This window comes from Danio rerio, chromosome 5, assembly GCF_049306965.1.
Source record: "Danio rerio strain Tuebingen ecotype United States chromosome 5, GRCz12tu, whole genome shotgun sequence".
NCBI lineage: Eukaryota > Metazoa > Chordata > Actinopteri > Cypriniformes > Danionidae > Danio > Danio rerio.
This window is the reverse complement of record NC_133180.1, coordinates 75,886,105-75,912,170: the sequence shown is the minus strand read 5'-3', so window position 1 is coordinate 75,912,170 and position 26,066 is coordinate 75,886,105. Positions and strand designations below refer to the sequence as shown.

The following is a 26,066-nucleotide window of genomic DNA, read 5'->3' as shown; positions in this document are numbered from 1 at the left end:
AGGGGTCACAATCCCATAGAACTAGTAACTATAAGCTACTATAGGAACTATATAGTAACTATAAACAACTTTTTTTTTTCTCTTCAGTAGGTTATGCATAAAATATGGTAATTCTTATGGTTTAATAAAAATAAAGATTTTTGGAAATCACCAGGCGACCCCCCTTCATTGTCCCGAAACACCTTGGGGGGGTCCCGACCCCCACTTTGAGAATCACTGGGCTACAGAACAAACCACTGTTTTACAATGACTTGCCTAATTACCCTTATTAAACCCTAATTAACCTAGTTAATCCTTCAAATGTCACTTTAAGCTGAATATTAGTGTCTTGATAAATATCTAATCAACTATTATTTACTGTCATCATGACAATAAAAAGAAATCAGAGATTAGAAATGAGTTATTAAAACTATTACGATTAGAAATGTGCTGAAAAAAAACAAACCAGGGGACAATTTTTACAGAGGGGCTAGTAATTGTGACGTCAAATGTATAAATACTCCATATATTATTTAAATGGTAACACTTTACAAAAAGGTTTATTAGTTAATGCATTTACTAACATGAACTAATCATGAACAACACTTGTACAGCATTTATTAATCATAATTGAACATTTACTAATGCATTATTAACATCCAAGTCTATGTTTGTTAACATTAGTTAATGCACCATGAGTTAACATGAACTAACAATGAACTACTGTATTTTCATTAACTAATATTGACTAACATGAATAAATACTGTAGTAAATGTATTGTTCATTGTTTGCTCATGTTAGTAAATGCATTAATTAACATTAACTAATCAACCTTATTGTAAAGTGTGACCATTTAAATATACTGCAGAAAGCTGCTATGTTTAAACACAATGCTTGTTTTGGGCTGTAAAAGCTCTCGTCACGAAAACAAAACACGAGCAAGTGACTTTCGTTTATTTTTCTGTTTTGTACAAAACGTATCCACACAGTATCCGACAGATACTCGACAACAAACGGCCAAAGTAACCTTCATGACATTTAATCCTTTCACGGGACAGAAGAAGCAGGAGGTGTGGGAACATCTTACTCCATATATCCCCACCCCCAAAAACAAGCCCAGCTTCAGACAAAGCTAAAGAAACATACTTGATACAAGAGTCATATTTAGCAGTGCCTAAAACACCGGCAGCTATGACCTCACCTAAATGTACAACAGAAATCACAAAGACGGCAGCAGAGTTAGCGGACACCGAAAATCTGCAACAGCCACGTGAGGAACAGTCCGTTCACGAGAGAGAGAAAATAACAGGACAAAGCAGCTCTCAATACTGAACTACACGGAACCAATGCTTAAAAGAGGAACTAATAAGATGGTAAAAAGGATTTTTGGTTTTCACAGTCATTAAAGTTGAACGCACTGCATGCATGATGCTAACAACGGCACGGGATCGAGGATAAACATAAAAAATGCCCAGAAATGTTCAGTTCAGCTTCCTCATAAACATTAAAGGGGTTAGTTCACGCAAAAATCAACACCTATTTACTTTCCCTCAAGTGGTTACACTGCAGTAAATGCTTTATCTTTTGCCTCGTTTCTAGTCCAAATATTTAAACATTCTTAAAATCAAGAAGCATTTAGACAAGTAAAACTACGGCTTGTTTTAAGAAATAATATGCCAAATTTAAATGAGTTTTCATTAAAACAAGCTAAATAATCAGCCAATCGGGGAAGAGAAATGATCTTATTCTTCATTTGGAGATCAGATTATTCTGCTCACCTCATTATTAGATTATTTAGCCTGTTTTAAGGAAAACCTCACTTATTATTTCTTAAAACGAGTTTTTAGCTTGTCTAGAAAATGCTTCTTGATTTATTTGTAGATATTTAAAAAAAAAAAAAATCTAAGAAAAGCTTTCATTTGCACCTTTACTCCTGTTAAACACACAAAAAAATGATATTTTATGAGCTAAAAACCAGTAACCATTGACTTCCATGGTATTTGCTTTTCCTGCAATGGAAGTGAATGGTTACTGGTTTCCAGAATTCTTCTACTTCTACTATACATATTTAGACTACAAACAAGGCGAAAGATCTAAATATTCTTAAATCAAGACATATTCTAGACGAACAGAAAATAGTGTCTTGTTTTAAGAAATATGCTAAATTTAAGCCAGTTTTTCCAAAAAAAAAAATAAATAAATAATACAAGCTAAATCATCAGCCAATGGAGGGAAGAGAAATGATCTTATTCTTCATTTGGAGATCAGATTATTCTGTTTTAAGGAAAAACTTGCGTAATATTTCTTAAAACGGCAGTTTTTAGTTTGTCTAGAAATGCTTCTTGATTAAATTTGTAGATATTTGGATTAGAAACGACTAAAAATCGTAGAAGAGTATTTATTTGAAGCTTTACATCTGTTAAACACACAAATAATTATATTCAACAAGCTGAAAACCAGTAACCATTGACTTCCACAGTATTAGTTTTTCCTACAGTGGAAGTCAATGGTTACCGATTTCCAGCATTCTATATATATTTACATACACTCTAAACTACACTAAAGATCTAAACATTCTTAAAATCAAGAAGCATTTTCAAGACGAGCAAAAAATAGTGTCTTGATTTAAGAAATAGTGTCAAATATAAGTGAGTTTTACCTTAAAACAAGCTAAATAATCAGCCAATAGAGAAAGATGTATTGTTCTTCATTTGGAGATCAGATTATTTTGCTTACGTCATTGCACGTTAATTATTAATTATTTAGCCTGTTTTAAGAAAAAACTCACTTATTATTTCATAAAACGACAATTTTTAGCTTGTTTAGAAAATGTTTATTCATTTATTTTGTAGATATTTGGATTAGAAACGACTAAAAGTCTAAGTAGAAGCATTTATTTGCACTTTGACATCTGTTAAACACAAAAAAAGACATTTAAGCTGAAAATCAGTAACTATTGACTTCCATGGTATGTGCTTTTCCTACAATAGAAGTCAATGGTTACCGGTTTCCAGCATTCTTCAAAATATCTTCCACAGAAGAAAGTTTGAGGTTTGAAACAAGTAAACAGAGTTTTTATGGGTGAACTATCCCTTTAACTATTTATATATATATAAAAAAACAGATAAATGAAATAAACACTATCTACAAAGTGATTAATAAAAAAGGGAATAAAAGTGAAGTGTTTCCCCCCTATCTCCGGTATCGGCCTCTCTCCTTTTCTCTCTCGCGGTCTCGAATTCTCTCTCTCTCGCGGTCCCGCTCCCGTCCACGTTCTCGCTCTCGGTCTCTCCGTCCGTCTCTGGGTCGGTCACGCTCTCTCTGACGGTCTCTCTCCCGCGGTCTGCTTCTGCGTCCGCTCACCACTGCCTGCGTTCGCCTTAGAAAATCATCCACACGCATGTCGTAATCATGCTAGAAAAAAATAAATGCAAAAGAATGAGCATGATGAACATCACCAAACACAACATTCAGTAGCACCTAAATGAGTGAAAGACATTCACCGGCCACTTTATTAGATACACCTGTCGAACTCTGTTAACACACATTTCTAACCAGCCAATCACATGGCAGCAACTCAATGCATTTAGGCATGTAGACGTGGTCAAGCCTACATCCATCCTTCCATCCCTTTATAAGCACAGTATCTCCATCTTCTGACGGCTACTTCCGGCAGGATAACCCGCCATGTCAAAGCGTGAATCATCTCAGACTGGCTTCTTGAACATGACAATGAGTTCACTGTACTAATGGCCTGCACAGTCGCCAGATCTCAATCCAATAGAGCACCTTTGGGATGTGGTGGAATGGGAGATTCACATCATGGATGTGCAGCCGACAAATCTGCAGCAACTGTGTGATGCTATCATGTCAATATGGAGCAAAATCTCTGAGGAATATTTCTAGTAAGTCTAGTAAGGTGTACCTAATAAAATGGCCGGTGAGTGTAATTTATTCATTTATCCATATTATTCATTTACAAACAAATTCTGCTGTTGCTCTCCATTTTACTTTATCATTTAAAGCAGTGTTTCTCAACCACGATCCTGGAGGACCATCAGCACTGCATGTTTTGGATGTCTCGGTCGTCAGTCACACCCATTACAGGTCTTTCAGTCTCTGCTCTGAGCTGCGCATGGATGGATTTGCTCTTCAGTGTTTGAACTTTCAGCAGTGAAAATTAACACTGAACTGAACTAAACTCTGAAAACTGGACTGACACCGTTTCAATTTACTAGAACTAATATGTTAGGCTGCTTTGACACAATCTCTTAATTTCTACATTGTAGAAGCGCTATAAAAATATAGATGAATTTAATAATGATCTGAATCCGGTTAAGGAGACAAGGAAAATGTGCAGAGCTGGTGCTCATCCAGCAACATGGTTGAGAAACACTGATTTGAAGGGATAGTTCTCCCCAAAAATTATATTTACACACAATTTAATCTTCCTCGAGTGTAAAACCGTTACTATGTTGAACACTAAAGAAGATAATTCATAAGCTGAAAACCGGTAACCATTGACTTGCATGGTAGAAAAAAAACAATACAATGGAAGTGAATGGTTACCGGTTTCAACATTTAAAAAGAAACTACTTATTTTGTGCACATCACAAAAAGGGAACTTAAAGGTTTGCAAAATTTAAAGAGTGAGTGAACAAATGACATTTTAATTTCCTTTAAATTCACATGATAATTAATTAATAATTCACTAACATTTAAAAAATTGACAATGCTGACATATTGGACTCCATTTTTTTAAAACATACTAAATCGCCACGTATTAAGTACAAAGTGAGCTCTTATTTATAATTATATAAATTCATAATTACTAAACATATAAAATATATAATTCATAATAATATTAATATTTTAACTGTAATATATACATTACTTTAATATAAAAACTATAATATGTAGCAGTCAGAAGGTACAACAATTCATAATAGATGTAGTTATACACTTTTTATTGAGGTCATTACTTTTGACTTGTGTATTTATAAATAAAACACATTAATTTAAATGAACAGCAAGATAATGCTACAGTAAATTTAAAGCATCATCAAGCATATCAGAGGCAGCTACACAGTTTGCAGCTTCATCAGCAAACATGCAATAATATCAGTCGTATCTGATGCCTTGCAGGCAGTATCTGAGTGTGTTTTAAGAGGCAAATCATTACCAAACTGGAGGCGAAAGAGCGGACGACCCTCTTTTCCCTGAAGCGGGCATCATGGGGCATGGGGTGGTGTCCAGAGTAAGGCGGGTGAGCCTGGGGTGGAGGAGGGTGGTGCTGGTAATACGGGTGCTGAGGAGGATGCTCCATACCAGGGTACGGGGCCTTCACATCAAACATATTAGAGTGTTACTATAAGAGCTGCAAGATATTGTATAAACCACAACCAATATTTTTACAGTCAGCTTGATGGAGACTGAAGTGAAAAGGCCAAAATTGATCAATCATTATTATTTATTAATAACAAAAGACTGAAATGACAATACACAGGCTTGAAAATAACTCATGTATGGTATTTTTAAATGGTATTTAAGTGTTGCAAGAGGGATTTCTTTTTTATTTGTACAACGTAAACCCAAATCATAATCAAAACTGAACCAAAATACACATCAAATTTAGTTTTATTCAATATAATTCAATCTTACCATTCCTTGCCATGGTGGTGGAGGCCCAATGTTGTGATGGAATTCTCTCATATAGTCGTTGTAGGACTAAAAATAAGAAAACAAAACGTCAAGAATGATATTAACTTCATTACATGGTTTGTTTGATACATGCAACTTTTTACAAAGCCACCAAATCAGTCATGAAGGTCCATTTTCATAAACTGAGATTAACACAGCATCTGAAAACTGAATAATTAATAAGCTTTCCAGTGATGTATGATTTGTTAGGATAGATTAATATTCAGAAAAATATTGAGAAAATCATCTTTAACGTTGTCCATATTATGAAAAATATATATATATAAAAATAAATAAAAATTAAATAAATAAATATAGACATACATAGAGGAAAATTTACAAAATGTCTTCATGGAACATACTTAATACTCTGGTTTTGGCATCTCTCATATAGTCGTTGTAGGACTAATTAGAAAACAAAATGTCAAGTATGAATATTAACGTCATTACATGGCTTGTTTGATGCACGCCACACACATCCTGGCCAGGATCTCTATATTTGGTTTTGTTTTCCAGTTTGTAATAATTGCTTGATTTCCTGAACAAAATCACCAAACCAGTCATAAAGGTCAATTTTCATAAACTGAGATTATACAGCACCAAAAAAACACAATAAATTAGCTTTCCATCATCTATGACCAATTAGAATAGCTCAAAATGTAGAACAATCTGGAATCTGAGGGTTAAAAACACAAAATATTGAGGAAAATCACCTTTTAAGTTGTCTTACTTAAGATAATAATAATAATAATAATAACATTAAATACAAATAAAAATTACAAAAAAATTAAAATGAATAAAAAAAATTAATAATTAAAAAAATAATTAAAAAAATTAATAAAATCTAATTAATAAAAATAAAGTAAAATTAAAAATGTAAAAATAAAAAACAATTAAAAAATAAACCAAAAATATTTTTAAATAAATAATAATAAAAACAACAAGATAAAACGAATAAAAAATTAATAAAAAAATAAATAAAGAAGAAAATATAATTAAAATAAATAAATAATGATAATACAATACAATGAAAGTATAAAATAAAGTAAAAAAAATTAAAGAGACAATATTATTTTTTTAAATCAATCAATAAAATAAATAAATAAAAAGACAAAGACATTTATGGAGGGAAATACATGATAACACTAATGATTTCTGGCATAAAGTAAAAATAAAAACAATTTTAACTCCGATCAACAAAACGGTAAGAGTCTATTCCCATCTGTTGTTGTTTGTTTTAGTGACTTATTGACTAGACTACATAGCTGCATCGGCTAAATAATAAAAACAGTTATATCCTATTCCTTTTTCTGCTGGTACAGTAAAAAAAAAAAAAATTAATATATTAAAAATATTCAATAAAATGACCAACAAATGGCATTTCAAATCCAAAAATAATAATAAAACTTACTCCATTAAGAAACACGTCTCTTCTAACACCAGAAAAGCGCCTGTAGAGAGACAATGTTAATATAACTTAATAAAGTAATAATGTACGTAATAAAGTTATGACACAAGCCCCATTTTTAAGTAAAAGACAACCAACCTGTCCACAGGTGGATTTCGGGGATCTTGCATAAAACCTGAACACACAGTAAATATGAGATTTTACCAGTGACAAAAAGCATAACACAATACCTCCAAAACAACTCAAAAAACATTAATGCTAACACTTATAAACAACCAAATATACCATCTTTAACCCTTCACAGAGCACTCACTGAAATACTCATTAGAGAGTTATGCTAAGACTATTATAAATCAACATCACTGAAGTTACCATACACGGTTCTTCACCCGATAAAGAGTTAAAACACAAGTAATTAATCCCAATTAATCTTTAGGTGTCCTTCATTCAGAAAGCAGACGATTGCGTATATTGACCTGGTCTCTGTGGGAATTCTGGGGTGTAATCAATCCTGGGCCGCTTCCGGTTGTGCATGTCATATTCCTCCGGTCGACGCCTACGTAAATCAGGTACATTAATGTGAAAGACGGCAAAAAGAGCAGAATAAAGCAGACATGAACCATGCAAACAGTAGCACTCATCAATCATTAGTGTGTATACAGGATTACATACTTTAGCAGATTTCGTTCTCACCTCATAATTTGACATATTTCAGTTTGCATGACATACTTTGAGTTTAATTAATAACATTGCCCAGTGATTACGTAAATACCTGACTTGCATGACACATGAAGTGAAACGTTTCTATGCAAGTGCTGTATGTACATTGACACAAATCTACCCTAGTGCTTTTGCATTAGATGCTACTGTCCAGCATGTGAAGTAATCTAGTGATAGCATTTGTGGCATAATGCTGATTAGGGCTGGGTCACGATTGGATTGGAGTCGTGTAAATGATCTGGTTTAAAAACATAAATGGAAATAAACGATGTTGAAATGCTGTTTAGAGAGTGTAAATGCATACAAGAACGAGACTTGGCGTACTGAATTGATGTTTAAGGGACTTACAACTATAAAGATTTTACCTTGACATCATAAAGCATGCAGAGCAGACATTTTAAAGCAGATAGGCATGAACAAATTAGTCACAATTGATGCTATTAAATCCGGCTTTTTACCTTCCTATTATTAAAATGTTCATTAGTAGTTATGAAGAATGATCTTATTCTACATCCCGAATACAACACAAAACCTAAACCCAACTACTGCCTTACTAACTAATACACCAGGGTTTCTACAGGTTTCATCAAGTCGAAATTAAGACTTTAAGACACTTTTAAGACCATAATGAATGAAATTTCAAGTTAAAACCTTTAAAATACCTTAATGTAATGTAAGGAGTATAATTAAACCATATTAATGAGTAAATAGTTAATGAATAAACCTTTCCTAAAACTTTTATTGAAGTATATTTTTGATGATTGGATGGGTGTTGGCACAATTGGGTATAGCTTTGAATGCAAATAGAAACAAAATTAAGACCCATTTAAAATTATTTAAGACCTAAAACACAATATTTCAGTGGATTTAAGACTTTGGTTTTTGAAATTTAAGACATTAAGAGATTTTAAGACCCTGCAGATCCCCGGCACACAGCTAATTAGTGGTTTATTAAGCTAGTACAGTTAGTTAATGTTTGTAAATATCATGAATTGTGTCCTAAAGTGTTATGAGAAATACAAAAATCAACACAATGCCACAAATACTGTTCCAAGAGCTTATCTTAAGCTGAAGCCAGAATAGGCTTTATTTGTTGTTGTTTTCCCTCAGTGTTCAATCCTGAGCAGAGCTCTACAGTTCAACATTTTCATTCATTCAAATGTGAAAACTGACCCGCACACCAGCGCAGGAGAAAGGCGACCCCTATAAGCCGGTAACCTGACCATTTGGCTGCTTTTGCTTCAACAGTCAACAGAGAAATGACAAAACATTGCTAATCTGCAAGAATGCACTTTATATAATGTGTTATATACGCCAGGGCCTGATTAGATTTCCAAGATCACCAAAAATGTGCCTCCAAACCATGTCACGCTTGTTTGTGTTCAATGCCATTTTTCAGCTTCTGTAAAAGCTTGTAAACCCTTAAAATAATTGCATGAGCAATTCCAGCATTATGGATGCGACATTTGCAGTAAAAACTGAAAACATAAATGTTTAGAAGATACATGTTAACATTATATTGAAGCTTTTGTTTATACTTTCCAGAACAATTGACCACAGAGATATGGGATCAGAAAAATATCGATCTGTAAACATGTTTTGTACTTTAAATGAGGAAACTAAACATGAGTTAAGGACGCGACAAAAGTCTGTGGGTTTACAGTATACAGCACACTCTGTAGATATTCTGTGAATTAAACTGCACAACCCAAAACAAATGATGCTAATCAAAAGGATGAGAGTCGGCTCTCTAAAAAACAAAAAGGATTTATTTTATATAATATTTTCACATTTATACGGGAAAAAAAAAAAGTGTCGTTATCGATGTGACATTTCTCCGTTATGGATGTGACAGATGTGGAATTGCCACTTGTGACATTGGTAAATCAAATATAGAATAGTTTGAAAGCATTGACTGATGCATTGAGTATTTCTTAACTACTGTAAAATACTTGCTTGCACTAAAAACCCAGAAATGGTTTCTGTATTTTGGTAAAAACTTTTTTTTTTCATGGCAAGGTTGACATTGATGAAATTGGTCAAATATAATTTTAGGCAATATGCTTTTCTTACCATGTTACCACCAAAATAGTTAGTAAAAAAAGCATATTGCAATTTTAAAAAACTTTTGCACTAAAAACTCAAACTGTACTAGGAATAACGTTAAAAAAACACTTCAAAATGATGAATAAGTTTCTCACTGTCTAGCTGTTTTTAAAGTCCATTTGACTTTCACAGACATCGTTTAACTTGTTTAACATTGTACTTAATGAATTAAACTTTTATACTTTTAATAATGTGCTTTAGTCATTTTCATTAGTTAAATATATATATGGAGAGGTTGGATGCAAAAACCTCAAACTAAATGCCGTTCTGTATTTTCTTCTAAAATGAGCATTTTTCTCAGGCTTACTAATATTACTTTTATAGTGACAAGCAAGTTCTTTTTATTGCCTTGAAAGTGAAATAACCAAACATAAACACAGGAGGTTGATAAAAATGCTAATTTTAGGAGAAAATTTCAGATGGCATTGAGGTTTTTGCATCTGAACGCTTTAAATATGTATATACAGTTTAAGTAAAAATTATAAGCCCCCCTGGATTATTAGCCCCCCTGTTTATTTTTTCCCCAATTAACAGAGCTGATTTGTTCAACACATTTCTAAACATAATAGTTTTAATAGCTCATCTCTAATAACTGATTCATTTATCTTTGCCATGATGACAGTAAATAATATTAGACTAGATATTTTTCAAGACACTTCTATACAGCTTAGTGACATTTAAAGGCTTAACTGGGTTAATTAGGGTAACTAGGCAGGTTAGGGTCATTAGGCAAGTTATTGTATAACGATGGTTTGTTTTGTAGACTATCGATAAACTAATTAGCCCAAAGAGGCTAATAATTTTGACCTAAAAATGGTTTTAAAAAGTAAATTCTAGCCGAAATAAGTCTTTCTCCAGAAAAAAAAATATTATCAGACATACTGTGAACATTTCATTGCTCTGTTAAACATCATTTGAGAAATATTTAAAAAAAAAAAAAAAAAAAAAGAGGCAAAAATTCAAAGAGGGGCTAATAATTCTGACTTCAACTATGTTTGTACGTATATATATGTACGTATATGTATATATATATATATATATATATATATATATATATATATATATATATATAAAAACACACACACATATTGCCTATAAAATTTTTAAGTTAATTTCAATGTGAACTCATTTCTTATTTCTCTGTTGACCTCAAAAAATACAACATAACATACAATCAACCTATTATAAACGTCTTTGAAAGTTTGAGTAAAACATTTTTCACATTTGCGATTGATCAATTTAAAACAAGCATTGTAATATTTCATTATTATTACAAACTATACTTGTATATCGGTCAAAGCTGCAATTTAATAATTAATATAGACTATCAAGTATGTTTGCATGCGCTCTCTCTCTCTCACACACACACAACCATAGAGCCCTGCTCAGAATTGGATAACTGTCTGGCTGTCCTAATAAATAAACACTCCTCAATTGTGTCATGGTGGACACTTCTGACGTGTCTTGCAATACTACACTAAAATAAATCACAAATCTATTAAATAAACAAGTGCCCTTAGTGAAAATATCATTGTAAACCAAAGGTAAGAAACCCAATGTGTGAAGAAAAACAAAACAGTATCTATAGTAGAGAACAGTAAGATCTGGTTGAGAGTGTGACATACCGCATTCTTGTAGTTTTGTGACTGCTAACGTTGGCAAATACTTTAAAGAGTAAAAGTTCATATAAAAGTCCATCTTATGCTTTTAACACTTTTGTTTTTAAATGGGTGGGCTCGGTAAAGCAGAAGAAGGGGGGAGTGATAAGGAGTGGTGCAGTCCATTGCAAAGCAAACCAAAAACGGACCAAGAGAAGATCCAGACCTCTGGAAATAACCCTTCTCTTGGGGTACTCAGTCCATGGAGGGCTCAGAGAAACACAGAAGAAGGGAAGGGTGGAGGCATCATTTTTACACCAGCTTTAGTCCAAACCGCCTACCTACCACCAGCAGGAGCATCCCAGCGATTGAGCAAGGGGCTTTTCTCGTAAGATAGAGGGTGGGGAAAGGGAAGGGACCGTGTAAACACTGTAATGCATCCCAATTGGAGTCCATCAGTTGGGGCAATGCAAAAAAAAACAAGGATGAGTCCTTTTTTTGAGGGCCAACAACAGAGTTCATGTAAAGCAGTGCTCTATAGGGACAGTCCCTGCTGCGATCTGAGTCCATTAGCACTGCAAACGGGACGGCTAACCCCTCCGGCAGCACCGCAGAAGAATTTATTTACTTTCCTCCTTCCCTCCCTGTCTTTCCCTCTCTGTTTTCATGCCGTTTTGACGCTACACCCCAATGCACACTTCAATCACTATCTACATCCTCAAGCACATTTTTTTTTTCCTCTGCAAAGAAGTCCCAAAACACGCTCCTCTTGAACGCTCTTTTTAAACCAACGACTGCTTTCTGCCCCTCAAAATCGACGTGCCATCGTCTTCTGTTTAATTATAAAGGCTCCTTTTAAAAAGAGTCCCAAATTTGACTGGCTCTATCCCCCACGGACACTCCTGCAAGAAAAGGCTTTGGGAACAAATTTAAACAGTCTCATCTATGGAAAGACTACACAACCATTTCTGAGGCTTAAGTTGTTAGCATTTAACATGTATATATGTATAAAGATATCAAATGACACCATTTCAACTCCCGTTATTATTAACCATGAATATTATTAGCAACGGATGATTTACGCAGTGACTTTTTTTTTTTTTCCCCCACAAAAAAAAAAGCGCCGCAGCCGGTCCCGGTCTGCTCTGGTGGGCTTGGCTCGTGGTGCTCTTCTCTGACCCTCTCTGATGAAGGCGAAGGTGGAAAAACAACCGAAAACACACACTTGCTCCCTTGGCATCAGGTGACAGGGACACAAGTGCGCACTAGCAGTCCAAAGAACATTTCTAACCTTCCCATGTCCCGAGGGACGGGCTCTCTGTGGGGCAGTCGGCCCCGAGATCGAGGCTCTGAGTGCATCCTCCTCTTGTGGCGCATTTTGTGAATGACCTGATACAAATCAATGCTCTCGTCGTGGGGGAAGAGCATGCAGAGCTCCGTCCCGCACTCTGGTTCAATCTCCTGCAGACGGCCGTTCGCAGACGTCCCACACAATCACATGGCACAGAGAAGACAAAAAGAAAAGAAAATTAGTGTTTGAACAATCAGTATGACTTGCACAATATATATCGTTTTAGCATCGATATTGCAATGTGCGAATCTGCAATAGTCACATCACAGAATCTTCAATGTCATATTGGGATTAATACAACATTACTTAAGGTTATGATGGTTTGAAAGACCTGTGATTAAGATCATTTAAACCAGTGGTCCCCAACCACCGGGCCGCGGACCGGTACCAGTCTGTGGAACAATTGGTACCGGGCCACATAAGAAATGATAAATTATTTCTGTAGAAAATATACCCCCCGCGACTTGGTTTCTTCCACCCACCCCCGCCATCTGACATGAAATCAACTATGCCAAAATCCACCACGCAGTGGGAAGAACTCTCGCTAGAATATAGCTCAGTGGATGTTGTTGATAGTTTAAAAGTTATAAAACAGGTATCAGAGTCCAAATCAGCAGAGCAATTTAAGGACTGTGCATATATGTGTGCGTGCATCGCTAAGTAAGTACCCGAAATCATTGCAATATGTATCTACATGCAGTTTCACATAACATATCATGCTCATTAAGGCTGTAACATGCCAATGCATACATTTAATTCGGCTATACGGTTGTATAATTGTTAAATGTTTGGCACAGATGTTATGTATTTGATGCATACAAACCTTGATTGAAACATAATCAGACCGCGATAGTGCAACTAGCGCATGCGCACCGAGTTGTTCATGATTAACCTGGATGCACGAGCGCAGCAGACCTCAAAGTGAAAACTGCAAACACACTGAAAAGTTTGCATCTCCATTAGGGCTGTGCAATTAATCGAAAATCCGATTTCGATTATGGCTTCTAACAATTATGAAAAACCATTAATCGAGATAAACGATTATTCCATTATTTACCGCCCCCTTTCCAGTTGTCCTCACCTGTTGCTCTTAAAAGCGCGAAAGACCGCATGCTTTTGTGTGTGCGGCGCGCAGACAGTCAGAAGCATGCGGCCTGCACTTGGTCTCATTCGCACATTATGACGAGCAGAGAGCACACACATCTTAAGTCATTAATGTGAGCGCTTTAATGTTCAAATAGGTGTCAAAACGCGGTGTTTAGTGATTATTCATATTAACCCTCATTCTGTAATAAACAAACGAGTTGAGGAGGATGAAAAGACACGTGAAAGTGAAACCATTAAAGTGACAGAGCACAGCTGCCGCCTGTTTTATCATGATTAATAAAACAACGAGAAAATCCCTCTTTGCTCTTGACTGAAGACTTTTGTTGCTAAAGTGTTTTTCTTACGGTGAAGATGCTAAAAGAACAGTTTGTTTTATATTTTTATTCTATTGTATTTATTTCTCTTTCCTTTGCAGGGAGGAAAATAATATATGCAGTTGAAGTCAGAATTATTAGCCCTCCTGAATATTACCAACCCTTTTCCCCGAATATCTGTTTAATGGAAAGAAGATTTCTGAACATAATAGATTTAATCATTCATTTCTAATAACCGATTAATTTTATCTTTGCTATGATGACAGCTCATAATATTTTAGTAGATATTTTTTTAAATTCAAACATTCAAATTCAAAGTGTGATTCAAAAGCTTAATTAGGGTAATTAGGCAGGTCATTGTATAACAGTAGTTTCTTCAGCAGACAATAAAAAATATATTTCCTAAAGGGGCTAATAATATTGACCTTAAAAGAGGTTTCAAAATATGATTATAATATTATAATTTGCTTTTATTCTAGCTAAAACAAAACAAATAAGCCTTTCTCCAGAAGAAAAATATTAGAGGAAATGCTGTTAAAATTCCTTGCTCTGTTAAACCTCATTTGGGAAATATTTATTTAAAAAAAATTCTCAGGAGTACTAATAATTTTGACTTCAACTAATAATCGTTTGGAATAATCGTGATTACAATTATGACCAAAATAATCGTGATTATGATTTTTCCCAAAATCGAGCTGCCCTGATCTCCATAAATCTAATCTTCATGGCATTTAATCTTCAACGCCCTCTGGCCTTCAGTTTATTTCTGATCGCAAAACCGTGCTTTTCTGACAAGATGTGCATGTCGATCACAACTTTGCAATTTAATTATGATTAAATCACGCTAATTGTCCAACTGAATGTGACAGTTACACCCCTGGGTTATGGAAGGAGTTTAAACAGCTAACCTGTCCGTCACGTCCGATCTTCACAGGCTTGTGCTCATTCCATGGGTTAGCAAGATGAGCCGTTTTGGTGAAAGGTAATTCCCGCCTTCAAGCAGAATGAAAACAAACCTCAATAAATCAATAACAGTAAACAACAAACAAAAGCCAGACGTGAACGCGCTCTTGATTTTATACCTGCAAATCCAGTCAATTTTAAAGACTCCTCCAAGCATCTTGGCATTCATGCCTGCAGGCAAAACCCAGTGTATGGGAGATCCTCCATGATGAGACTCTGAGGACAGCCGTGCAAAACCTGAAACAAACACAAATGAGTTCATGAACATAAATCAAGCCATGTGAAATTAATTCACATTTGTTCAGTGAAAAGATAAAGTCAATGCATATATATATATATAGAATAATAACTAAAAATGTGGACATGAATTCAAGTTTGGCAGGTGGATCTTAATAAAATCAATACATTGTAAAATGCCATAGTCATTACAGAGCATAGGTCTCAAACTGGATTCCTGGAGGGCCGCAGCTCTGCAGTTTTGCTCCAACCCTTATCAAACACAGCTAATCCAACTAATAAAGATGTTCAAGACCACTAGATACTATTAAGCAGGTGTGAGTAAGAGGTGGTTGAAGCTAAACTATGCAGAGCTGTGGCCCTCCAGGACTTGAGTGTGAGAATATTTGTTACAAAGTCTAAGCTAAAGGCACAATATGTAAGATGTTTTCATTAAAATATCCCAAAACTACTAAAACAGTATTATATATTTAGTTGACTTGTGTACTTTATCAAGTCCAAATGACGATAAAGAGCTCAAGAGTCATAAAATCATCAAACTACGCCTTTGTTTGTTGTGAATACACGCCCTCTTGTGGTGAAAATGACATACTGTTGCATGTTTTTCTTTTTTAACGTACCTTGAAATTTTCCACTCTCCCTGACTGAAAAAATGAGCACAACACTTCGAGCAGCGCGAAAAGCAGCATTGAGTTTTTTCTCGTTGACAGGCAGAGTGGACCACACGCCCTGCGGAGAGATAAATATGCCAGATTAATAAAGTAAAGCTTCCGTTAAATGCAAGTTTGTTCAAACTCTACACACCTTCGCTTTAGCCAGGGAAACGTTCTCATGATTGTTGCTCTTAATGAGAAAAAACCTGGCCTCTCTCAAGATGTGCTTCAGCTTGTTGATCCGATCTTTAAAAAACAAAGACATTATATAAACAATGCATTTCAAAACTGAATAAAATTTGATCAGATTCTAAACTCTAATCAGATTTATTTTGCTTATTTCTAAATCATAATTTCCAATTTATAAAAAAACATGTCGGTACATTCAAATGGTTCATAAATTGGACAGAAATACCTCATTTCAAACAAAATATCCTAAAAAGCTTTTTTAGTAAATAAATTGTCATCACAAAAGTCCAGTCCAAAGACATGCGGTACAGGTGAATTGGGTGGGCTAAATTGTCCGTAGTGTATAAGCGTGTGTGAATGTGTGTGTGGATGTTTCCCAGAGATGGGTTATGGCTGGAAGGGCATCCTCTGCGTAAAAACTTGCTGGATAAGTTGGTGGTTCATTCCGCTGTGGCGACTCCAGATTAATAAAGGGACTAAGCCGAAAAGAAAATGATTGAAATGTTAGTATTGGTCTTTTTTTCTTGTATAGTTTTTTCCTCTATTGTTACGTACAGTGGTTCCTGTAGGATTTTTTCCAGCTGTGTCGGCAGGCCTATTACACAGATCAACCAGCTACCTAACATTATTTCAATACAAATATTGTGAACGCAATACTACAAGTCGAGATCGCATTTATGTAATATGAGCATGTCAATCTCTTTGCTTGTGTGCTGATTTCCTCTGTTTTTGCACATCCTCAAATAGCAGATCTTCTTGTGCGCTCTCAAATAAACCCTGCTGAAGTGGGATTTAGTGCATTTAAGTAACGAGTATGTCTCCGTCATTTATTAGATTTGCTAGGAATATTTATGAATGTCTCTAATAGACCTACAAAGCGGCATTGGTGTGTCCTGAAGTAAAGTAAAACGGCTATAAACTCCAGCAAGATAAAGTCATTCTACGCAGAATCACAGACCTTTATCTGTAAATAAAGTATAATTATGGAAACTGTGTTCATCATAACTGATAGCTGCGTCGTGTTTGCTGGCCTCACACAGTCCTGTCAGTCAGTCAGCATGTAACCTTAAAGGGTTAAACAAATAACACACAGCACTACTATGGTCACAGAAAGTTTTAATTTAGCTTACATTTAAATATGTTTTGGTGCAATTATAACCCACTATAAATTAACCAAAAAAGCAACTGAATGAACGTTTTGAATGAGAAGCTCTAATGTAGCTGTGGCAGGTAAGAATTTTGGTGTGGCGCCCCGCCATGGAAGAATGAATGTAGCAGAAACCATGTGTACACATCATATGTCTGTGTGTGAACATTTAGCAATGCATATGAGTGTTAATACATATGAGTGTATTCAGGCCCCATTTACACTAGTGTGTTTTAGTTTTAAAACGGCGTTTTAGATCAAAAACGATCTGCGTCCACACTAGCGTTTCTGAACATATCTCCGTCCACACTACGCCACCAAAAACATATCACGTGACCATTTGCGCACTCTGGGCACGCGCGTTCTAGTATAAACAGAAAGCATGTGTCTCGCTCTGCATTTGGTAACTGTTAGTCAACAAACGGCGGTTGAACAATGAACACGATGGCAAAGAAAGCAAGAGAGGTAGTTTTGTGGACAGACGACGAGATCGAGTTGTTACTAAACGTAACAAATGAATAACTGCACAATGGCGCCTAAAACAGACAATAGTGGAAACAACGCTCCCATTTCTGTGTCCGTGTTGTTGTTTACAGTAAAGGCTGGTCTGCTGTCTTCCGGTAGCGTTAAATCAATCAGGTAGCAAATTTCAGCAGCCCCGCCTCCGTTTTCAGATGTCTCCGTTTTTCCCCAGCCACACTGAGACGGAGCAGCAGCGTTTTAAAATTAAAACGGCTAATCCAGCGTTTCCAAAACGTTCCGTTTTCAGCGTTCGAAAACTCTGGCGTAGTGTGGACGGATGGCGTAACCGTATAAAAACTTCAGCATTTTTAAACAAAAACACATTAGTGTAAACAGGGCCTCAGATGTGAGTGTGAAGTTCTTACCCTTCCTCACATCTCTGACAGACGAGGACAGTTTTTCATGTTTCTTTTCAGAACCTAAAAGTCAGAAACACACCACACTTTGACATTCAGAAGTGTTTAAGGGGCTGTTCACATATTGCGTCTTTTGAGCGTGCAATGGGACGATAATCGGTTTTTAAGCAGACTCTTTGTTAGCTCATACCTGACGCATCTGAGCCTGATGCTGAATGCACAGACTCTCCATCTGAGAACGACACCGACTCAGAGCGCGAGTCACTGGCCTCACTGCGAGTGTCATAGTCATTCTGCTCATTTCCCTCACGAGCGTCCTCCTCCTCCAGCACATACTCTTCCTCTTCATCATCGTCGTCATCTCCCTCTTCTTCTTCCTCCTCTTCCTCCTCTCCTTCCTTCTCTTCTCCTTCCTCCGGCATGGCTCCTTCCTCTTCAACGTCTGAGCAGTTTCCTTCTGACGAAGCCACGGAGCTGCCGGTGGCATATTCTTCTGAATGAGCCTCCTCTTCCCTGGAGGATCGACTTGCTCTGCCTGCACTCTCCTCACTGGTTCTCCGCATCTTCTGGAAATAACATAAGCGCATGCATTACACTTCATACTTTAGTAGCGTACATGTTTAAAGGTCCAGTGAAGTGCTTTGAAATGCGATTTATTTAATTTGATGTTTGACTTAATGAAGAGAGAGTGGGACAGAGTAGCTCCTCCTAGAGCTGTAATCGGGCCATAAAAATTAGTCCCGATAGGGCCCAAGCCCAACAGAATTCGGTCCAAGCCCAACAAGTACATTTTGATTGACAGCTTTTTAAAAGCCCAAACCCGTTTATAGCTCGACATTATTCAAATGTGCACATGCACACAGCTCTTTTGCCTTTTTTCAAGGAGGAGTTATTTTTATGTTTTAACAATGTAAGCCTGGTTTTGCTTCTGCGTCAAGTGACTGGCGTAAACAACAGCGCATGCAACACGCGTAGCTGTGCATTTATACTTCTGCGCGCTGTCTCTGTTGGTCTGCATTAACACTTCTAACGCTAGTTGGCAGTGAAGTGTTAATAGCCCCTTTCACACAGTGATACCAGTAAATATCTGGAAAATTTCCGGAACGACTTTACCGGTATATTGAAAAAAGCGCTGTTCACACAGGCGAGGACGTTACGGAATTTTTACGGAAAAAGAGCATTCACACATCCATTCCAAAATACCGGTAAATTCTGACATCATTCACCACAAATGAGCTTTAAACGGCTGCGCTTGTGTTTGTAACATTTGACTACATCACAAACTCTGTGGATGATCAGTATTGTGAACAACTTCGATGAAAACACATGGAGAAACACTTTCGCATGTCGAGATGTACATGATATGTGTGTGCTGGCGCTCATGGGCTGTTTCACGGGCACACGCAAAGCTTGAAGGTGAACAAACAACGGCTTATCATAAGCATCTTATCGATAATTATTTACACAGTTGGCATTAAGATGAACATATAAACGTGATCTGACTAACATCTAGCGGCTAAATGTGTCTGGAAAAATATTCAAAGGCTTTTGTTCTCATAAACCGCGCGGATGTGAATACGCCTGACTGTTCTGATTGGCTAAAGCAGACGTCTCACGTCAGCACGTTCTAGACGAGCACGCGCTTTTTCCGGCAATCATCCTTCTGCATTAAAAATTAAATCAGCCTTTATTCGTAACAAACGTAGGCTATAGGACACTTGGAAGTTGAAACAAAAAAATATATATATATTCTTTGTAACATCGCAACATCTCAGCACTCTAAATAGATGCACACTTAGCCTTTAAATTGGCCAACACGCCAATAACGAATAACGAAATTAAGATAAAGGCTCTGCGAGATTTGTTTCGCCACTTCTCTTTACAATCTGACCTTAAGTCGACGGTGAAGCTGAACATTAAAAGAATAATGCCAACATTAGCCTGTATATTCTGACTACATTACAATTTTATGATTAAATTAATATTTATTCATAAATTTAAAAACCCTTTACTCACCAAGATTAGGCTACGTGCTTTTGTGGAGGAACCGTTCTTTTTGAACTGACGGCTAGCCTGACCGCAGTGAAAATTCAGTCTTTTTGACTTCTCCGTCATCATTTGTTTCACCTTTGCAGGGAGGGATTTTAATGTTGTAACAAACAATTTGATTACTTTCTCGCGCTCATCGTAATGCATCACATGACTGTTCATTTACTGCGCAAGCCAAGCCCAGCCTGACCCTGTCTAAAATGATAGAAATTAAACCCGAACCAGTCGGGTCCCGTTGGATCCCATCGGGTTCGGGTAAAGATCTTCAGCTCTAGCTCCTCCCCTTTTAAAAAAAACAGCCTATAGCGTTTTGTTTTTATTGTAGCTCTGCCAGTGAGAGTGGTTATGCTAAAGCACATCAAATGAAAAGCAAATGAGAAGAAGGGGTGGGGCATGTCACACTAGGGAGCATTTGATAGGTCAGAAGATTTGATGAGAAACTGAAGTATGAGGTGACGTGAAAAAAAATTGGTGATTGCTTTAGGCGGAAGTGACAAACTGTAAGCTTTAGGTGTTTATATCAGTTTTATATTTTGACACTGTTTTGGAGCACACTTGCTTATAGATATCTTAAAACTAACAGACTGAAACTAACAACATTGTATTTTAATTTCACAGGACCATGAATTGCTTTGAACATTTTTAAAAGTGTCTAGGGGTAGTTCACACAAAACTGAAAATTTATTTATTCTCCCTAATTTGTGTTAAACTTTAATAATTTTATCTGTTTAACATAAAAATGATATTTTGAAGAATGCTGGTTGCTGCAACCCATTGACTTCCATAAAAGGCAAAAAAAATTCTGTGGAAGTCAATGGGTGTGAGCATTTATGTTTCAATACACTTGTGTTGAACAGAGGAAAGAAAATCAAACAGGTTTTAAGCAAGTGAAGAGTTTCTATTTATGGGTGAACTATCCAGGTGTTTCAGAGTACTGGGTTGAGGTTGGAAGGGCATCCGCTGCATGCGTAAAACATGCTGGATTAGTTAGTGGTTCATTCCACCGTGTCGACCCCTGATTAATAAGGCAGTAAAGCTACTTTTCTTGGACAACTACTGTTAATAAACTGAACAAAAAATAAACAAAATGCAAAAATGCATGCACATCGCTTTAAATGGGTGCTCAGCCAAACAGCAAAAACTGCAAAAATATATTTAAAAGGCTCCAAAAATGCCAATTTATTTAATTAATATGACTGAAGCAAAGCGTGTAACATTTCAAGCACACCGGCTCTTCATCAGACAGTCTGTGCTTGAAATGTTACATGCTTTGTGTCAGCCTTTTTAATTTAATAAATTGCCATTTTTGGAGCGCTGTTGTTGCTGCCTTTTTGAACATCTTTGCAAAAAATAAACTACACAATGATTTTAATAAGCACACATTGGTTGACCAAAAAACTTAAATATTTTGCACCATGGTACTGTGTTCTAGCAGAAAATTGTGCTAAATGGATTAGAAACGGGGGCTTGCTTTTTACTTTAATCAGCTAAAATCAGATTCTGATAATAAATCTGATTCTGACAATAAACCTCATCCGAAACTGATTGGTACATATGTGTTATAAATATACTTCTGTATCCAGCCCTACACCTTAACACAACCACATAAAAAAACAAATCTGTTCATCTTAAAACAATTTATTCAAGCACTTTTGTCGATTATATTTTTTCTCTTGGACTACAAATTCTGTCCCGAGTATTTAAGCTGGTACTGGCAACCCTAACAAATTAGGATTTTGTTTGCATCCATTCTGAGCTACCAAACATTTCCAAACAGCTTGCTCAAGTATAAATCTTTTATTTGGCATTAGAAATCGCACAATCCATCTGCATTTGTATTTGTTATTTGCACTGCTTGTTTTCATTAGAAATCATTAAAATGATCTTTAATTTGCACAGTTAGCAGATCACTGGCAACTTCACACTCACGTCTGTGCTTTAATGGGATTGCACTCTAATTTGCACTATTTAGTAAATCTGGGTCAAACTTTCCATGTTTGCTAACAGCTACCATTGCACTGTGAATGCATCACAATCAGTATCACAAGAAGATATTGCTGTGAACAAACAAGAAGTGTTTGCGTTGGCTGAAACGCATAGACTTGCGTGAAGATGTACATCAAAACAAAGGTACCAATGAAAGATTTATGGAGATATTGATGATTTATGTTACCAATACAATATATTTGAATCGTTTGTCAATAGAATCATGCATTAATCCATACTGATGTATCATTAAAACCAAATGGCGTTAGTTAATTTAGTTTCTTCCCCTATGGCAGGGATGTCGAACTCTATTCCTGGAGGGCCGCAGCTCTGCACAATTTAGTTCCAACCCTGATTAAACACACCTGATCAAACTAATTGAGTCCTTCAGGCTTGTTTGAAACCTACAGGTAAGTGTGTTGGAGCAGGGTTGGAACTAAACTGTGCAGGGCTGCGGCCCTCCAGGAATTGAGTTTGACATATCTGCCCTATGGGAATAGTTAAAGGGGTAGTTCACCCAAAAATGAACATTTACTCACTGGTTGTTAACTCAATCGTGAGTAAACCATTAAACCCTAAAGTGTTTACAATCTTAATTAGCTTACTTTTTCTATTGAACACAAAAGATGATATTTTGAAGAATGTTGAAAAGTGAAAGCCATTGACAATCAACAGTAGGAACAAAAACTCAATGAAAGTCTATTGTTGCTGCCTCCCATCACAGAAAAAAGAAACTCAAACAATTCTAAAACAAGTAGAGAATGTATGGGTGCACAATATCTATTGTCTTACCTCTGTCAGCTCAGGCATCAATGGTTTGATCCGTCTCTGTGAGTCTCTGCTGCTGGACAGGCCTTTTTCACCATATCCTTTCGACAGATCAGCCCGAGACGCACCTCCTCTTCCAGAATGGTTCTTTCTGTCATCATATAGATCTTCTGGTGCGTGTCTTCCTCTGGGATTGCTGGTCTTTTTACCGTTTGACCCAGAAGAAGGAGCAGCTCTTTTCATTGGTTGTCTGGTGTTGTGTCCTGAAGCTCGCAGGCGCTTCGCATCCTGAGCATCCCCTCGATCGTGCTTCCTTTTTGACCCTGAGACGTTAAAGTAAACAACCGGTTAATGTGGAAACACTTTTCTCCAGAAAATGAATTTTTACTAGACACAGAAAAATTCTTTAAAGGGACACTCAACTAATCTGGAAATAAGCTCATGTTATAAGTCGCAGAGTTAAACAGCTGTTTGTTATGAGTTTTGAATGCATTCAGATGATCGCCGGGTCTGGCTGGTGCACTTTTAGCTTAGCATAGATCATTGAATCGGATTAGACCATTAGCATCTCACTCACTCAAAAAAAAAAAAAAAAAACAGTTTAGATAATTTTCTTATGTAAAGCTCGACTCTTCTGTAGTTAAATTGTGTACTAAGACTGACAGTAAATTAAGAGTCGCTATTTTCTAGGCTGATATGGCCTAAATTTAGATTCATACTTAATAATCAAGAAACTGCTGCTGTACCATGGCTGCAGCAGGAGCAATGATTTACACAGAGCCGGATTTTTTCATAATATGCATATTTTGTTAATATTTTAGCTTTGTGTTATCAGACAATGTAAAAATATATACATATAACATGTATAAAAATATATAAAATATAACATGCGCTTATAAATGAGCTTAAATAAGTTTCAAGGTAATTATAAATAGATTTATTTTTCTGTAAAAAAAATGCAATATATAAAGGCAATTGTGAGTGCATTGGATCAGCAAAGCCGGTTCTGTAATCAGTAGTAAATCTCAAGCAAGTGTTTTCAAATATGCAAATATCACATGCATAATTGCAGATTACTTAATTGGGGGAATCTGTTCATGTCCGCCATTCCAAGTCTATACAAAATTAAGCATTTCAACCAACAGTGGACCTACACATAGGCCTAATATTATTATTATTGTCGTATAAGAAATAAAACTAATAATAGCCTACTCATGTTAACCTTTATTTAACATCTACAGAATCCTGATCTTGATTTTAGGCCAGATAAATCGTGATTCTCATTTTAGCCAGAATCGTGCAGCCCTAATTACATGATAGTTTACCAAAACTTGATGCAGTGAAGAAAACCCGGTTAAGGGTTTAAAGTGCTGTACCTTTTTTCTCGTTAACATCATGTTCACTTTCAGGATTGTAGAGCTCGTCGTCCTGGTCAGGAGCATCAGTCAAAATGTCTTCCAGCACATTGAGTTCCCCGTCTGGAGATGGAAGCACACCAAAACATTGCATTTTAGATACTGACACAATACACAGCGGGATATACGGTGTTTTTACACACGTGCTGTTTATTATAAAACTTCGAATCGATGTAAACAACATGCAAATGCTATGATTCTTCTCTAGTAGAAAATCATCCATTGTTGTTGTGCTTCAAATCCTGGTGAGGTTACATAATGTGCTTTATATAAGATCTAAACTTGAAATACATCTCTTATACACACAAATAAAATAAATAGAAGTATCACTTGACGTGTATAAAAACAAAATAATGACATTTCTCAAGTAAATAGATTAATATAAACAAATAACCTCTATGAAAACATGCGTTAGCATCATGCTAAGCTAACTACTTATCGACGGTATGCAAAACATTAACAATACATATTTTTAAAAACAACGTGAATGACTTTTTGAAAGCTTGGTTAACGAGTAATGGCTAATTATTTATTTTATAACCAAACAAAATCCTTTGTTAGTGAATCTGTGGACACAAATGTGATCGTTTACCTTTCTCGTCTCTCCTGTCGACGGACATCTTGAGCCCCGCGTGGATTTAACACACTTTAAAGGCCCTCCTCTCGCTTTCTCTCTCTCTCACTTTGTTCTTAATAACACTATTTATTAATAGTTATGTCTGAAAATCTTACAGAGCACTAAATGTTTGGTGGTCACGGTGTATTCGTCTGCTTCAAAATGGCGGATTGCCTTTCTCCCGCATGAGGGTTGCCAAATACTCAGAGGAAATCACACGCCTTTGTTATTGACCACACGCTTCGGACAAATAACTCATGTCTGAATAGTTTCTTTGTCACTTATTGTAGCCACATGTCAAATGTAAATAAACATGGACTTTAAAAAATATAATTCTAGATCATTGGATAATAATTTGTACGTATACAATATTAATTTAAATGTGTGAAACTTATAAAATCACCACATCCAATCGAAGCCTGTCCCGTTTGTGACGTCATTTCTCCCTAAAAAGTTTAAGGACAGTTTTTAATGCACTTATTATTGTTAACAAAAACACAGCAACGTGTTGTAATGTGAGACTTAGCTGGCCACATCTAAATCACTGTTTTCCCACAATATTTATGTTGTGGTGCTTTGAAAAAATATGTAGATTTAAAATAATAGATGTGTTTTACTTGTCACTTTTGATCAATATCAGAGATGGCAAAAGTACACAAATACACAAGTACACAGATACTCATGTTTAAAATGACTGGTTAAAGTTGAAGTACTGACTACACTTTTGTACTCAAGAAAAAGTAAATAACTATGGCCTCAAAAATGTACTTGAAAGTACCCACTACTACTACACATTTTAGATTTACTAGGTGGGTAAATATCCGGTCTCCCACATTTGATTGTTTTAGTACCGTGTATAAATCTTTAAAAAAAAAAAAAAA

General features: G+C 36.0%; 1 protein-coding gene across 3 annotated transcripts; it reads right to left on the bottom strand.

Annotated features, from left to right (window-relative positions):
* Positions 1 to 917: 917 nt before the first annotated feature.
* ythdc1 (YTH N6-methyladenosine RNA binding protein C1) lies at positions 918 to 25,352 on the bottom strand. Of its 3 annotated transcripts, none has more exons than XM_021476130.3 (16): positions 25,162 to 25,352; positions 24,531 to 24,632; positions 23,179 to 23,477; positions 18,542 to 18,914; positions 18,361 to 18,414; positions 16,289 to 16,383; positions 16,105 to 16,213; positions 15,367 to 15,484; positions 15,193 to 15,277; positions 12,804 to 12,973; positions 7,565 to 7,644; positions 7,227 to 7,263; positions 7,092 to 7,131; positions 5,642 to 5,707; positions 5,163 to 5,321; positions 918 to 3,394 (listed from the first exon to the last, which is right to left on the bottom strand). In XM_021476130.3, exons 1-16 carry the CDS (start codon positions 25,187 to 25,189, stop codon positions 3,173 to 3,175), a joined length of 2,037 nt encoding a protein of 678 aa, XP_021331805.2. In that variant the 5' UTR covers positions 25,190 to 25,352; the 3' UTR covers positions 918 to 3,172.
* Positions 25,353 to 26,066: the final 714 nt, after the last annotated feature.